The following is an 18,670-nucleotide window of genomic DNA, read 5'->3' as shown; positions in this document are numbered from 1 at the left end:
TGGTAAAAAAAATTAATTTTGATATTGTATCATACACGTAATCTTGATATAATAAATACGAAAGATTGTAAATGTAGCAGTGTTTGGCTTACGTAATTATACATTTTTGTGATCAAGCAAATTTATGCACACAAAATAGTTGACGTTTACCAGTGTTCTTCAATTGAAATCTACCATACATAACAAAAATCCAATATTGCAACAAATTTCTGACTGAATGAAAAATTATTACTAAACACCAAATGAGAAATTGAGGTTAAGTTTCGACAGTTGCGACAAATGTTTTGACATATATGAATGCTCTGCTGTTGGTATGCCTGCTCAGAAGAATTTCTGATTTTTTGAATGTTGGTACCGTGATTTTTTCGTTTCAGCACTTTGTTAATCCGGTGTTTAGAGCCGTGTGTTACGTCACGCTCACTGCCAATCAGACATCAAATTAGGCGGTCGATGTCGATGCAGTCATTGGTCGTGCATCTCAAACTTTAACATTAATTTATAAATTTTAACTCAGTCTAATTGTCGCTCGATCATTTTATATCCATATCAATAATAACACATTTATGCTTCTACATTAAAAAAGCAGGTTGACAGTGTTGACACTTACATTTTAATGATAATTAATTGGTTAACCTTGTACGTAAACCCTACTACAATTAACCTACTTCTATTACTTGTATCTTGTATTCCCTTGACAATATGTTGCATTCATAAAGTTTTTATATATTTTAGAAAATTTTAGTTCTGATCAGTTCACGAATGTTTAGACTTAAGTTGTTAAATATAGTGATTAGCTGAGTAAATATCTTACAATTGTTATATAGCTCAGTTTACCAAGCATAGTGTAGAACAATTTTCATCAAAATGCTAACACCTAGATTCAGTTTGAAACAAGATGACCAATTTGTATACCTAACCATACACGCTCCATACTCCAATATAAAGGACAATGAATGCCTTATTGAAGATTATGATTTTATTTTCTTTGCAAGTCCATATTTTTTACGTGTGAGACTCCCTGGCAAATTGAAGGATTCTGATCTCTGCGTTGGTGCATTTGATTGCAATGATCAAACATATTCTATAAAAATTGAAAAAGAAAATCATGGCGAGTTTTTTGAAAATTTAGATACTATTACCAATTTATTAATTCCTTGCAGCCCCTTAAAATCAAAATTTGATGATAAAATAGAAGTTATATCCACAACTAATTTTGTTGAAGATGACGAAACGGAGAGTAATTGTGAAAACCAAAATGTTTTGCATAGCAATGGGTATGGTTTTGGAAATAAAATAAATTCAAAATTCACAACATATGATACTTTCTTGGAAGTATTCGATTTTTCACCTGATGTTATAATTGAAAATCGAGAGGAAAAAAGATTAGAAATTGAAAATGCAGCATTTTCATCAGATCATTATTTAGCTGATCTTTATGACACTGAATATATAGATGAATATATAAAATTCATAGGACCATGGCAAAAACATTTGGAAGAAAAATATGTACACCAATTATCTGGTTCAGAAATTGATATATTGAAGGAGCTACCAAATAAAGAATATATTCTTTCATCAGTTGAGAAGAAACAAATATTAGTAGGCATTTTAGATATTCTTTATCCTTATTTGTATGAATTGAGAACAACTGCAAATGATTTAAATACAGAATCCAGTTGGACAGTTAATAAACTATCATCTACATTATGTTGTTTTGCATCATTTGATACAGTTGAAAAAACCATTATCAGCCTTTTACGTAGATCACTCATTTACCCACTATATCGAAATTATGATCTATCATTAACGGTTTTGAATGATGTTAAAGTTATATTAGAACTTGGTAAAGTATATGTAATAAATTATTCACTGAGATTCATTCACTCTTTAATGTAAGTCAGTCTTGTAGATATATATTAAATGACTTATATATCAAAGATTACTTAATATATCTTCAGAAACTGAATGAAAATGATATACAATATTTACTATCAAAGTTAAAAAGTATTCAAATAAGCAAAGAAAAATTGTGTTTGGAGTTAACAGAGCTAGAAGAAGCAGCAGAAATCGTAAAAAATGAAAATGTAAAAGATTATGAAGAAATCATACACCTGATGTCAAAATGTAATAAATTAACTATTGAAAGCACGGATTCTGATGATTCTAGTGATGATTCAACTGATGAAACGGACGATGATGATACCTCTGATACTGAATCATCAATAAATAATAATGAAATGGAGAATTATGATTGCAAACTCTATGCGAATGCTTCAGCCAAATAAAATATACTAAATAAAAATATTTATAGTTTTTATTTCATAAATGAAAATTATTGTACATATTTATCAGAAACAATACAAGAGATATATTTATAAAGTTTCAAACGAAATTACAATACATATGATTCAATAAATTTATTTGAGACTATTTTTGTGTTTCATTCATTATTATTATATATATCGATAAAACTAATTTGTTTTACCTCAAAGAAATGAAACTTTGAGAAAGTTACTAGAATTGTGCTATTTTTTAAGAACTAATATAAAATTCAAGGTTTGCTCTAAGTACTTAATCCTAAGATTTATTTCTGTATAATTATTTTGATTCAATATAAAAGTTTTTAACTTAAATAAAAGTTATATATCCTATTATTCATATATTATCTGATAATAACAAATATACAAATAAATGCCAATTAAGATTTTGGTTTCATCATCTTTTAATCACATACATACTTGCCTCTTCATACAGCCTTTGATGTATGATTTCTTCCATTTCTATTTACAGTTTCATTAGACTCAGCACTAATCATTCCTATAAAGTAAAGTAAACATTATGATTTGTGACAACTGAAATTATCTGAATATTATTATAAAATGTAAAAATTATGATAATATTAAATATATAATATTTTCCTCAACTTCATTTTGAAAACTGAATGTTTGATAAACAATAGATACATTTTATGAACAAATTTTTTGAATTCATACTACTTTAGTTAATTTATGAAAAGTTAGTTCACTAGCCTTTACTCAACTTCCGAGAATCATCCCGTCTATTGGCATGTGAATTGTATTTATTCCTGTATGGTGATGTTGGAGGGCTGATATCAGTCTCTGTATCATAAGGCGAAATAGGCCTCCTGTAATCTGGACTATAAGCTCTAGAATCTGGACTATAAGCCCTGCTTTCTGGACTGTAAGCCCTTGATTCGGGTGAGTATCTCTCGCTAGCCATGCTGGGTGAATAGTGTCCTCTACGTTGTCTTGGGGGACTTGGTAATCTTCCTAATGGAGGAGGTCGCATGTCACCCATGAATGGGGGCATGAAATGTGGTGGAGGTGCTGCATGATTTCCTATCGGTGGGGGAAGGAATGGTGGAGGTAGAAATGGTAATGGAGGTGGTGGAAGAATTGGAGAAACAGCAGAATTCATGAGAATTGGTGATTGAGCTGATAGTTGAACTTCCAATGGTGAGGAACCTCCTAAAATTATAATTATAAGTATACATCAAATAATAATTACATATAAAATTTTATTCATTCACATATTTTTACTTATAAATATGCAAATGAACCTTATTGGGAATGAAGCTTGTTTCTTAAAAAACAAACAAGAATGGTATTCATTCAGTTTTTGTATATTTATCATGTTAGATATCTTAAGTATTTGAGATGATATGATAACTTACTTTTCTGCATGTTTTCTTGTTCGACAAGTGAAGTAAGCTTTCTTCGTAAAGAACTTGCTTCCTGTCGGCTTTCTTCGAGTTTTCGTTGCGTTTGACGAGAGTTTAGCCATGCTTCGTGGATCCTACTCTCCAGAGCAGTTACTTGGCTTCGATGTGCTGCGGCCTGTTGCTCAATTTCTGAGTGCAGGGATTGATTTTGAGATCTTCAAAATACAATAATTTTGTTATTATTATAATTTTAACAATATGTAAATAAAATATCATAATTTTATACAATAATAGAAATTTTATAATAATTATAGTCCTACTTTAATGATTGGATTTCATCTTGCATTGAGTGTAAGCGTTCTACTGTGCTGGTTGCTTCTCCTTGTTTTTGTTGCCATAATGCTTCTTGTATACCAAGCTCTCTAGAGATAAATAAAACACATGAAAGTTTAGATTACATATTTAAAATATAAATAGATATTATATAATATATTAGATTACTTCTGTAATTGCGTTTCTTTTTCTTTAAAATATCCAGACAAAACTTCCAAACGTGTCTGAGCTTCCATTTTATCTTTTTCAGCTTTATGATGCTCTTCTTTTAATGCCTCTATTTCATTCATTAATGTCTAGAACAATAATAAAATATTTTTATTTCAAAATATGCAGTCATATAAATTCAAATAAATTAACAATTATTCTAATAATGTACCTTTACATTTTCTTCTAATTTTTTTTTCAACAAAGATTCTTGTGCATCATGTTCTTTCAAAATTTGTAACTCAGTTGTTGTTCTCTGTAAATCTGACCGAAGTCCAGCAATATCAGCTAATTCTGTAACATCTAGTTGACTTCCACTTTTTAGTTTTTTTATACAGTCCTAGAAATAAATTGAAATTCATAAGAAAAATTCTTGAAAAGCATTAATTTAAACTGAAAATCTACCTCCAAAAGCTGTACTTGATTTGTTTTAGTATATAAATCTCTTTGGGTTTCAGTCAAAACAGATCGAACCTGCTGAATTTCATATGCATTTTCTTCCCTAATTTTTAATAGTTGATCCTGAAGAGGTTGCAGCTGTTCTTGGTATTTCAATTGCTCTTCCTAGAAATATACATCACATTAAAAAAAAATGAAATATATATTTTTAGTATAATATATTATGGATAATACCTTGAGCAATAAATTTGAACTTTTTTCTTGATTTAGCAGTTTTTGGACTGTTTCAATTTGTTTTTCATATTCGTTTAATTTTGATTGTAAATCATTATTTTCTTTATTTCTTGTAGCTAAAGCAGCACTCATTGAATTTATTGTTTCTAAAATGGCATGTAATTAAATAATATTGATAATATTAATAATTTTGTTGGACATGACAATTATATATCTTTTAGTGTTTACTACCTTTTTGTTCATTTAATTGCAATTGTGCATGTTCCATACTTTCAGCGATAGTATCCCCTTTTTGAGCAGTCATCATCATATCCTGAAGCATTTTATTTAATTCCAATCCAGTCTCAGTAGCAGCTTCAAATTCCTTTTTAAAACAAAAATAATATTAAATTTAGATTAAATTATTTAGTTTTTCACAGAATTGAAAATAAATATTATTATACCTTTTGCAAATCCATTAATTGCCTCTCTTTATCTAAAATAGTAGCTTCTAATTTTTTCTTTTCTTCTTGAAGTGAAATGACTTCTTCATTAGAACCAAATGCACCTTCTTTGATGCTTGTAAGCTTGGTTTGTGTTGAATCTAGTTTTTCCCTTAATATTTCACACTCCTTAGATGATACCATCAGCGCTTGTTCAAGTGTATTAACTTTCCTCAATAAACTACCATCCTACAAAATTATATTATATAGATATTTATCTATTTGAAAAATAAGAGAAAGAGTTTTTTTTTAATTTTGTTATATAATACTCACTTGTCTCCATTTCTCAATGAAATAATATCCCAAGGTAAATAAAAGAACAGTGATTGCTGTTACACTTAAATAGATAATTGTCGTGCCAGAATTTACTATCATATTATCAATGGACGAAGTTGAAAATAATGTATCTGATTCTACTAAAATGTTTGAAGCTTTGCAATTATCTGCTGCACAAACTTCTTCATCTAGGCCAAAGATAGAAAAATAAATAAAATTAGAATAGATAATATAATATCTAAATTGATAGAATATTTTACAAATAAAATTTACCTCTACGCATTCGTGACAACAAAGCATCATGCCCATCATCCAACATGTGGTTCAATTCCTCATGATTGTCTGGCTTTATTTCAATACTTTCGGGTTTTGTAAATATTAAATCATGCACCCAACCAAAAAAGCTAGTCTCCATTTCATTGCCAGAATTACTTTGCATTTCTTCTTGTTGTGAGTGTTCTATATTTTCTTTCAGATTTCCATAATTAATTTCTTCAACAGTTCCTTTAGCTTCTACTTTATTTTCTTCAATTTCAGTCATCAATTTTATTTCATCCTGTTTTAAAGAATCAAATTGCAAATTTTGTTCAATATCATTGATTTTATTATTAGTTTCAACATTTTCTGCTACACTATGATCATCAGAATTTTTTTGAAAGGTGGATACAAGTCTTCTTGAAGTAATTTCAGGAATCTTTTAAATTGTTGCTTATATCTTTATTGCTTCCTTTTAATAATGGATCATCAGCTAAATTATTTTGAATACCCGAGCTGGCAATATTTATATTGGGTGTCATAATTGGTATTTCTTGGTCTTGCATTGAATTGTCTTCTGATAAAGGTATTTCATTAATAACAGGTAAACCAGTATTTTTAACATGATAATCGATATTTAATAACTTATTATCTACAACAGGCATGTCAGAATTGATTTCAGCACCATTTAAAGGAGATGGTTCAATGATTTCATTAACAATAACTTCTGAAGATTTTTTGATATCAATATTACTTGGTGGAATATCATGAGCACTAACAAAAGGCAAACTTGTTGTAACAGATTCTGCGATAATCATAGATGGTTGACTTGTACTGAGTTCTTCTGAATCAATAGGCAAATCTTGCACTACTGTATTATTTATTTGTACTGATAGTTCAACAGCATCATTTTTGATTTCCGGCTCCGCTTTCAACAAGTCTTCAGAGTTTTGAACTTCCTTTGTGATATCATCTTTTATTGATTCAGAACTAGCATTTGCAATAATTACATCTTCTTTAGCAATATTTTCATTTAACAGTACACTTGGGATTTCCAATACATTCTTTTGCTCGTCAACAACAGTCTTGATATCGGCCTCACTACCATCTGAAACATTATGCATTATATTTTCTGTCTCTTCAGAATTTTGTATTCTTTCTAATATCACATCCTGGGTTTGCAATGTACTTGCTTGTACCTCCTTTTCAATAATTTCTTCTGATGATAAATGCTTGACATCAATTTTGATGCCATCTTCAATATTTTTTGAAATATCATCTACAACAACTTTTTCTTCTAAAGTAGGAGCACTTAATATTTCTTGTTTAAGATCTACTACATCTTCTGGAGTTGTGAGTTGATTTGCACCTAATTTTGGTGCATCATTTATTTCTAAATTAATATTCAATTTATCTATACTACCTACACTAATTATTTTGTCATCTGCCAAATCAGATTTCACATTAATGTCCACTTTATTTGTTTCATAGTTAGAATTTGTTACATTTTCTGGTACAAGATTTTCATTCAATGTTTCTTTGATTATAGTATTTACTTCTTCAGTTTTTGGCAGTGGTGAATCCTGCAGAAGCATTTCATTGCTTGTCGAATCTTTTGAAGATTCGGACAAAGAATCTTCAATATTTTGCTCTGGAACTATAGTTGTTTTCAATGTAGTAATTTCATCAGATGTTGTAAAAGAATCTTTGTCCTCATCTGAATAATAGATGGTGGTTTGACCAATAACTTCATAATTAGTTGGCTCTGGTTTAAGATCATGAATTTTGTCTGCTTGATCCTCTGCAGTATTTTAATTTCAACAGGAGGAGCCTGTAGCTCTTCTGTTTTAGTTTCAACGATTGTTTCAGGAATGTTGCTTTTAACATCAGAAGCATCTAATTTAACATTTACATCAACAATAAAATCCAAATTCCTTTTCAATATTTTATCTTCCCTTACAAAACGTTTAGGAACATAGCCTCTCACACCATTAATTTCAACCCCCCATAGATCTTCTCTAGATCCTGCAGACTTTGAAAAAACTATCACTTTAACGTTTTTCTTAAAAGATAAAATATCTCTGTCTCCACTTGGGTAATCTACAAGAGTTCTGCCAGTAGATACTGGTTCTAAAAATGAAAATAGAATGAACAGTAATTAATAAAATAGAAAGAGTTAATAGTAAAATAAGGGCAAACTTTTTGAACAGAATTCGGGTCATACACATTAACTTAAGAAATAATATTTACCTAGACATGCAGGATCTCCACATTTCGTTTATCCGATAATACACACAACGTTGTATTAACTAAACTCAATAATAATATAGAAATTATAACATACGGGGAAAACTTCATTTTCTGGCTAGGCCACATCACTCAGTTTGACAATTACATTGTAAAACTGATATCACGACATCTAGTAATATTTAAGAAAAAGAACTTTGCGCAGTATTGCCATGTGCGACATATGTGACTTGGATAACAGATTTTTTAAATCTTTATTGAATAATTATTTATAACAAATATTTCGTATATAATAAAATCTTATAAATATATATATGTATATATATATATATATATATATATATATATATATGTCGATTATATGTCCGTGTATTTTTTTAGGAATGCACCGAATATTCGGTTACTATTTGGTATTCGGCATATTAGGCACTGCTTAGATTTTCGGCCGAATACCGAATAGTAACTTACTATTCGGCCAAATAGTTATAATCAAAGGTGCATTATAAATACATTTATATATATATATATATATATATATATATATATATATATATATATAGAATTTTATGATATGAGTGGAACGAATATTAAATGTTTAATATGAACAAAACAGCACTCAGATTTGTTTAACACAACTTTATTTTATGATTACAGACGTTTCGAGACCATGGTGTGTCTCATCTTCAGTGTAATTTCAAAAACAGTTACTTATATACTACACATTCTTTAATAATTTATTTAAATTTTATTTACACAGTACTGTGTCAAGCATTGCAAGGAATAGTTGGTGTTTTTTGTATACCAAAAATTAAATAAAATTTAAATAAATTATTAAAGAATGTGTAGTATATAAGTAACTGTTTTTGAAATTACACTGAAGATGAGACACACCATGGTCTCGAAACGTCTGTAATCATAAAATAAAGTTGTGTTAAACAAATCTGAGTGCTGTTTTGTTCATATTAAACAATTAATATATATATATATATACAGTGGCGTCGGAACCAAATTTTTGATGGGTGGGCTCGTTTTTTTTTTTTTTTTTTTGATAGACAGCCAGTGGGCTCGTTTTTTTCTTTCTAGAGATATTATTAGTCCACATATTTTTTTCTTTTTAGAGTATATTATTAGTCCACATAATTTTTTCAAATTGATGGGTGGGCTGAGCCCCCCCATCAAAATTCATGGGTGGGCTCAAGCCCACACAGCCCACACGGTTCCGACGCCACTGTATATATATACGAGGTCTGTTCAAAAAGTTTTCGTAATTTTCGTTTTTTCAAAAAAATATTTATTTATTCGTCTACATTAATGTGGTCCCCTTCAAAGTAGTCCCCCCCAGATATAATACACTTATGCCAGCGTTTTTTCCAATTTTCGAAGCACCCTTGATATTCACTTTTTGATATGTCTTTGAGCACTCTCGGCGATTTTCTTCAATCGAGGAAAACCGCCGTCCTTTCATGGGTCTCTTCAACTTTGGGAATAGGAAAAAGTCACACGGAGCCATATCTGGTGAATTTTTGCACTTTGCAACACTTTATTTCATTTTTACGCAAAATTTAATACAAATTCTTTGACTTTTTCAATTCTTCCATTGTAAAAATTGCCGAGCTCAGAAAAACACGTCGAACCTTAGCGACTACCACAGACAAAGTAAACAGTGAATATAGCTGAAAATTTCATCATACTTTAGGGGCATGTATACCAACACAATAAAAAAAAAATTTTGACAATCAGACACTCCAGACCCGCGAAATTTAATTATTAGTAATTCCGGGTACTTTTTGAACAGACCATGTATATATATATATATATATATATATGCGTGTGTATGTGTGTGTGTGTGTGTGTGTTTAATTTAAGTTAAAAAGTCGGGCGTTACATCAATAAAAATAGTAAGAGTTTTTAGAAATTTATTTATAATCCATGCGTTTTGGCTAGCATCTTAGTCTTCATTCCGTGGCAATAAATTTAACTATAAAAATAAAAACTATATAAATGTTATGTAAGAAATTTTATAGAAAAATAATAATAATAATAATAATAATAAACACTTACAATTTTGTTTCCTAATATAACATATGAAAACATTATTACATTATTAACCCATGGTATGAGTATGTGCACATTGGTAAAGTATATATTTTTCAACATCACAGATGGTAAAACACACAAATAAACATGATAACTTATCAAGTTGTCGAAACTATGTATTTACTGTTCGGAGTTTAAGAAATGTCATATTTTTTCTTGAAGCAGTTTTTAATATGTGTTCAAATTTTACGAGAAATTTAAAAAGCGATGGGATCTTGTCATTTTTTTTTTTAAATTTTGACACGCTATTTAGAAACCACGTGTTTGTTTCGTTCAGGGTCGTATTGTCGAATTGTTTGTTTGACCCTGTCGTTATGCAATTGCAAAAACAACCCCTCAGAAAATCTTCTTTTAATTGCGTTCTCTTTAAAATGTAAATTTTTTGGGTTGAAAAAATCTATATTATGATTAAATTATTTATATGTTCGATTAACATGGTTTTGAATTGTTTGGGATTTTTTGAGTTATTATTATGTTGATAAAGACGGCCTTCACTGTTTGAGATTTTTTGAATGAAGACGGCCTGCATTAACATAAAAATAACTTAAAAAATCTCAATATATATATATATATATATATATATATTTATATATAAGCCTTTATAATGACGGTTTATGGCCAGTTTTTTTCAAATTAAATTTTAGTGCAATGAAATGCAATCTTTTCTAACTTCCAGATCATAACCTAAAGATTCAAATAATTGGACATTATAATTATTAACATTTATTAAAAAGATACGTTTGTAATGATACATATAATTAAAGAATGATAAAAAAATAAAATGGTTTTTCTCAATTCATTTTGCATTTAAGCAATAAAATTCTTAAAGATAAACTTTTGTATTACATTTTAGTCTTCAATCAGAAACAAAAATTAATAAAGAAAAGGAATTCTATTCCTCGTCTTCTCTTCTTGGTAGCAAACATCTGTAATAACATCCTTGCAAACAACATTTACGATTTTCAGGGCATTGTGCATCATGTTGACACTCCTGTCTTAAACTTAAGACACACCATAATTGGTTTGATGCGGTTATTCCTGTCGTTTCCGGTTGTGCTGGACAACGCCCAGGTTTACCTGCGTTAAAATAAAACATCTATAGTATTTTTTCACGTTAATTAAAAGTATATTGTATAGTGTCTCGGATCACTAACGGTCTAAGCAATTTGCGTCTGGTATGCAAAGTTTGAACAAAGTTTTAGAACAATCGCATTTATGGCATCCGTGATAGTTTTGAACATTCACTCTGCAGTGACCTGAGAAATACATAAAGCAAATGAATGCCTTAAAGTTAAAATTATTAAAACTATAGTGCAAATAGTGTATATTAATTACTTATTAAATTGTTGCATTGCAAAGGCATGCATCTAGTCCTTCTTCCTATACAACCACACCAGGTACAACTATCGTAGAAAAATAGACCATCCGGCATGCATTTTCTATGTCCCAGACCTGCAAATTGTAAAATCAAATTATATCAAAATTGATTTTTTAGTGATCAGCATATTTTAGATTAGTTTTGTTTATCAAAATGTTTAGATTTTTTTTAACGACTATTATAATATATAATAATAATCTAGTAAAATGAACTATTATTAAAGACCCAGAAAATTCTAAATGTTGTATTTGAAACAAGATGATTTATGAATATTTTATTAAAACATGATTTGCAAGATATTCAAGAAAAACAAACCCTCTTGAAAAGCAGTTTCGACACATATAGAACGATTTCCTGATTTATGGCATCTGTGCGTATCCGTAAAGATAAGGGCGGGCAAATTTAATCTTTCTGAAATAATAAGAAGATTTTTACAAATTAGATGAACTCATATATTTGTGAATATATTTCTAAAAATAAGTACAATTAAATTACATGCTTATGCCTTTAATAATTCTCAAAGTTTTGCATATGAATTTAGAGCGCTTTTACGTATTATTTAAATGTACATTCTACATAATAAATATTGTAATGAATAAAAAAATAATTTAACTCATATATTTCTAAAAATAAGTACAATTAGATTATATGCTTGTATTTAATAATTCTCAAAATTTTGCATATGCATTTAGAGCGCTTATTACGTACTATTTAAATGTATATTCTACATTTATATAAATGTATTAAATTTATTCAAAATATTATCATATAACTACAACACTCATGTTTAGTGAGGAAAGTGGGGGATGTCCACGAGTGCTGGACACCTAAGGTTATTTATAAATAAATCAAAAAATATTTTACGTAATGTTTATTAAATTATGACTTATGTTAGATAATAAAGTTAGAAATCAAACTAAATTATTAGAAACGCAACCTTTGCTAAAAATAATTAATACTATCAATCAAATTTTGGTAACAAAAAATATGATTTTAAAAAGTGGCACCTAGTACCGTACATTTCAAAATAGCCTGCATTGAATACATATGTAGCCATTTCTACACTCTGGAATGTCTGCACATGTGTGTTTGACGAATATTCTTAGATATTGCAAAAAAATCACTATTTATCCACTAGCTCAAAATATCATATACTAATTCTGAATTTATTGCTATTACTATACAATGAGCTACTTATTAAATGATAAATTAACAAAATTGGAAAGATCTTCAATCATATTATGAATTAAAAACTGTGTGATAATATATGCAGCTACTTATAGTGAAATGTACTATTTGAAAAAGCTTTCGATAAAAATATTGTGCAAATAATAATTTTAAATATATTCCTGTAAAAACTTCTTATTGGATATAAAAAATCGGTAACTAAAACTTACGTGAAACATATTTACATGCGGATACATCTTTAGTACAAATAGGTTTTCCGGTATCTGAACACTGGCAAGTTTTACATGTTTCCTTCCAAGTTTCTCCAGGTATACAATCTGAAATAACAAAGTATTTAAATTCGTAAAAAAGGCAAACATTTTATAATATACTTCCTTTATACAATATAGAAAAATATACGTTTTTCATATGAAGTAATAAATATTCTATATAATTATATATACACTATGTAAAATATTTTTATATTCTATATATATATATATAAATATATATATATATATATATATATATATATATATATATATATTTGTGTATTCATGTAAACACACGATTGTATATAAGATCTATTATTTCTTCATATTTCTATCAGGAAGCCGCGGGGTATGTGGTTTTGATTATTTCTGGGTCTACGGGGGATTGCAAATGATTGACAGCAAAAATAATTAACAAAGACTTGAAAATATATTATTTTATGTACTTAATTCACTTTTGCAATGTATTATAATGATAAATTTATAATTATAAAATATTCTTATATTGTATCAACATATGTACAAAATTCAAATTGAAAATGTAAATAGTGTTCATAATTTGATGAATTGATATTATTGTATATATCTAAGATTAAGAAATGTAATTGTTATTAAAAATATATTTAATTAACATAAACAAAAAATAACTTTATTTAGAGATGAATGTTAAACTACTTATATAGAATTAAGAAGATTGATGATTAGTTTAGGCATTTTTTAAGAAATATTATTTTCATCAAAATTGTTAATTTTTTTATGTAATTCACAACTCACCACTAGTCAGGTAATCGATTAGAATAAATTCAAATTTAGGTATAATGGACAGTAATACGACAGTCAAAACCTTCAGTTCCATAATTGTTTGTAATATTTGTAAATGTATTTCTAATTTCTGAAAATGAATTTATATAATTATATACACATTTATAATTTATGTCCACAAACAATTATTATTAAAAACAAATATACATACAATATATTTCCATATATCAGTTCATTTTAAATAAATATAAAATCAAAAATTTCATAATTAATTTCATAGATGCAACAAAATTAGAAACAGATTTATTCATAAGTATTTTGACAATTATACTCACAACATCAAAATCACGCCACTTCTTCAATTTTTTTTTAAAAGATCGAATTTTAATATATATTTGCAAATATACACTTTTTCTTTCTGTAGTTATTTATCTCATATTCTCATTAATTTGATAATATCACTAAGAATTATAATACTAACAATAAAACACAAGAAAATGATCTTCGTAAAAATATTATACATATATTATGTAAAAGTCTTTTTTTATTTATCAGTATTTTTTTGGCATTCTTGCAAACTACATGTGTTTTATCTGCTATTGGCTGAACTACTGCGTTCATACTTCAATTTATTAATTAATCAATGAAATAATTTATAAACACAAAATGTTTATTATTATTAAATATCAATTGACGTCCTGCAAAAGTTTGGGAATGTTACATTTTTCTTATACTTATTTAGCAATTGATACAATAAACTAGATAAATCTAAGGAATTCAGTTTGGTAATAATGCAATAGATAAACATTTATATCAATGTATCAATCTATATCGTCAAAATATGATAATTTAATTCTACATAATGTAGGTATGCGCAATATGCATTGTTCAAAATTATTAAAATAAAATAATATTACTTTGTTATTTTTTTTCAATTTGTTTTAATATTATTTACAATGGCTGTTCTGATTTAAAAAAAGTCAAATATATTATCTCATTTAATGAACTGAATTTAAATTAAAATAAAGTAGAGTTAGGCTCCACAGGTAAACCGATATTTCAAAAGCAAATAAAGTTAAGAATTATTTAAAACTATATTTTAAAAGAGAGGGAAAAAGATGTTAAACCAGCCATAATTTTAATTTACAACATCGCTTTCAAGAGAAAATGTAATTTCTTTTGTTTTTTGATTGTTTGTTAATTTTGTTTTCGTTTTATTTTTTTATTTGAATTGTTAATATGAAGTTTTTTTTCATATAACCTCTATAAAAGCTTGGGGTGGGATAAAAAGAACCAAATGAAGCTTTACACTGGCAAAGGTGAATTCTTTAACAAATAGTAAATAAAAAAGTAAATTATGTTAAGAAAAGTAATTTTACAAAAGAAAAATTAAACAAATAGTTATTCCAACTCTGTAGAAAATGTACACATAAAATTTATATTTTACTTTGGTTGAATAATGTAGCTATTATAATATAATAATTATATCGTAATTTTTTAACTCAGATAGGTGTTTGTTTGATATGTGTTATTTGTTGTGAAATAATTGCTTTGGTTTTTACATTATAATTACTCAAAGTCAAATTGGACTGATTTAAGATTAACACATTTGAATAACTAAATTATTTGTATACACACCATAAGCACTATTATTACCTACTAAGAGCTTGAAAAAGTAAATTTGTATCAAAATTTAATACAAAGGAGTATATGTAACAATAATACAATGGAAGCTTAATTAACTTCATAAATCCGAAATCTTAGTAAATCAAAAAATAAAACTACATTTGAAATTAAAATAATTAATTTTTTGTTGGATAAATTATCAACTATTAGATTTAATGTATACAATTTTTAATTTTAAATAAATGTTGACATTTACTATCAATATTTCGACCTGTCAAACTCAATGTAAATTAATTTGGTTAAAGATTAATAAGCGACGCTGAAAATAAACCTCGTCAAGTTAACTTTTGATGTCAACGTGATATTGATTTTCCGTCAATTATTCAATATTGCATTACAGCTGATGTTAATTTGCACTTGACGACTATATATTTATATGCTGAATAAATGACATTAATTAATAGTTGTGCGAGTCACCCGCCTTTCGCCTAGGTAGGCCGTTATCATATTTTACCCTAATTGCCATTTTATCGCAAGGTGTATCAAATGAATTTAATTAAACAATAAGCGTACTATTCCATTCATGGAAATCATTCATGGATAGTCTGAAACATGAGTAAAATATACTACATTTGATACTATAGTCTACATTCTTGTTGTTAAATAAAATAAAATGTACTGAACGAAGACTTTAATCAAGACCCCATACGGTGGAAATAATTTTGGATGTAATACACCAAATATTACGCGGTTTTATGTAATATATAATACAATGTTTCTCAAAGTATTGCACTCGTAAATGTAAGTGCTTATTTGTCTTAAGAAATGATGCAAAAACTTTTTATTCTGAGCCAAAAATTTACATCTATCAATTAGAAGTTTTGATATATCCCATTATTCCAAGCTCAAAAGAATTTTAAGGTAAACCATTATTATGCACATTATATTTTAGGATGTTTGTCAAAGTCAGAAGTTCATGAAAAATTCCTCAAAATAGTTAAAAGATTTTTTTTCAAAAATTAATTATAAAGCAACAAAAAGCTCCGCCGATCTTTACACTAATCAGCATAATTTCCAGCTACAAAGAGCCGAATAATTTTGCAATATGAGGATAGGCCTTATGCTATCTTAAATGTGATTTTAAAATAACAAATACTTTTTAAAAATACAATGAAGTAAAAACCTTTATATTTTTCAAAAAAAAATTTTTTTGTCAATTTTCGAGATATTGAAAATAAAGGTTCAAAATTTTTAATGTAAGAGTCTATTTTAGGATTTTGTATTCGGCAAGTTTCTCATTTATAACGTATTGTTTCATATAAGCATACTCGTATATATCATTTTCAGATATTTGATGGGTGTTGTAATTTCAATATCAATTATTTGCAAAGATTGCATTTAAACCTTACTTTTTGAAAACCCGAGATAATCCGGAACAAAATTTCTAAATCCGGGACAAATATTGCTTGTAGAAAAATCCGGAACATAATATGGAAATTTGAGGCCAAACCGGAACGTATGGTTACCGGTATAAACATATAAACAATATAATGTAGCATATCGAACCGAAAAAAACTAGTTGGTATTGGTATTTTGCCTTGAGGCAAGTTACATGTACTTCCAAAATGTGTAATTAATCGACGTAATCAATAAAAAATAAATCAATTTATGAGTGATTAAAAGTATTACGAGTGGATTTATTACACATAATTGAAAACGAACAAATACGTTAACTCGGACTATTTTCTAAAAGCAAATTTTCAAAAATAAATAATTTTTATAATTGAACCAGTTGTAGGACTTTAATGGTTTAGTATGTTTATTAAGACCAAGTACTCTATCGTTATACCAATTAAATCATCTAATTTTAATTTTAACAAACGTCAAAAAAACTACTCATTTTCTCAAACTTTGATAATTGTTTCAAATTAAACTACTTGTCGTAAGGGTGTAATATTTCAGAAAGTTCTATAAGACCATGATATATATCGCCAAAAAAATCTCATAAAAATCGGCTTAAATTTTTTTCAACAGTTAATTACAAGAAAATGGCTCGGTAGATTTTCACCTAAAACTAATCAGTATTATTCCCAACTAATATCGTCCGAACAGTTTTTGATTTGTTTAAATTGATTCGGTAGTATGAGCTTAAATGTGGACGAAAGGTTTGACACTTTTTTTCCAATTACAAAGAAACGGTTCGGCCGATCGCTGCACAAAACTGAGAAACAATAATCCACATCAAAATACATCGATTGGATATTAAATTTTTGAAATCGGTCCAGCCGTTTCTGAGAAAACAGTCGGTTCACACACACACATACTTTTTCCAAATTTGGTCTCATTCGATTCAGAATGGCTTGAAACGTCAAGAAAACTTAAAATTAGCGAATCGAATTTTTTGATGAAAACAAACTTCTCCTTCGGGAAGTTAATTATGTAAGTGGTTGAATGCTAAAAATGATAAAGCCAAAACAAATTTTTATCCACATTCTGAAATAAATCAACAAGTTGATACGACATAACATTATCATCAACAATACTACTCAAATATTTACTTTCACCTAACGGAAAAGTTGAAAATTTTCTTTATCCGGAATGATAATACATTAGATCATATGAAGTCATAAAACTTGGTGATGTTCTTCTAACCGATGTGAAAGCCGTGAACATGCGCTCTTCATGTTTTCCGGCTTTTCCCGTCCCAAGATTTCCAACTTGACGGGATATCATTAGCGTAGACGAATCATGCGGCGCATATTTATATCCATAATGGATTCTATGCAACCGACATGCATGTTATACGTGCGTAGGCCGAATGTCGACATGCTTCTGATTGAAATTATTATTTAGATAGTAATTTATGATAATGTATTAGTATCTTATCGTAAATAGATTTTGTTATGTCGCCGAAAACAGAAATTAAAATGAATATAAAATATGGTTATTCGACTCATTTTTAGACACCGAGTTAAAATAACTCATATACATGGTTGAGCGGGGTTTAAAGGTCCGTGGAGAAAAAGGTCTTCCACCAATATCTTGAAAACAAGTCAAGTTAAGAATTTTTCAACAACAAGAAATAAGAAAGAAAAGGGGAGTTTTTTAATTCTTACAACGTTGCTATCAGAAGATAAACGGCAATGTTTGAAAATCCATAACAAAAGTATTTTCTTTCGTTGTTAGGTTTTTTATGAATTATTAATTTTAAGATAGATTTACCAGTTTTTTTTATAAAACTTTTATAAAATCT

General features: G+C 27.9%; 2 protein-coding genes across 2 annotated transcripts; one reads left to right on the top strand and one right to left on the bottom strand.

Moving 5' to 3' along the window:
• The first annotated feature begins 851 nt into the window (after nucleotides 1-851).
• Nucleotides 852-2,360, top strand: LOC113363511 (protein SHQ1 homolog). The gene is given in 2 exon segments (XM_026606005.1): nucleotides 852-1,855; nucleotides 1,858-2,360. Coding segments are annotated over 2 exon segments (1,419 nt in total). The 5' UTR covers nucleotides 852-864; the 3' UTR covers nucleotides 2,286-2,360.
• Nucleotides 2,361-2,539: 179 nt separating this feature from the next.
• LOC113383650 (transport and Golgi organization protein 1-like) lies at nucleotides 2,540-8,140 on the bottom strand (the record flags this gene model as incomplete). The annotated part of the gene is made up of 15 exons (XM_026621904.1): nucleotides 2,540-2,817; nucleotides 3,030-3,488; nucleotides 3,695-3,897; nucleotides 4,003-4,104; nucleotides 4,184-4,311; nucleotides 4,395-4,562; nucleotides 4,628-4,786; nucleotides 4,856-5,001; nucleotides 5,087-5,219; nucleotides 5,299-5,526; nucleotides 5,611-5,801; nucleotides 5,887-6,261; nucleotides 6,305-7,631; nucleotides 7,727-7,998; nucleotides 8,119-8,140. Coding segments are annotated over 15 exons (3,984 nt in total), but the record flags the coding sequence as incomplete, so codon positions are not given.
• Between the last annotated feature and the right edge of the window lie 10,530 nt (nucleotides 8,141-18,670).

The sequence above is a fragment of the Ctenocephalides felis genome, unplaced genomic scaffold, assembly GCF_003426905.1.
Source record: "Ctenocephalides felis isolate EL2017-DRISC unplaced genomic scaffold, ASM342690v1 CF-g0.4_SCAFFOLD_00845, whole genome shotgun sequence".
Taxonomy (NCBI): domain Eukaryota; kingdom Metazoa; phylum Arthropoda; class Insecta; order Siphonaptera; family Pulicidae; genus Ctenocephalides; species Ctenocephalides felis.
Note: the sequence above shows the minus strand (reverse complement) of the source record. Positions and strands in the feature narration are given on the sequence as shown.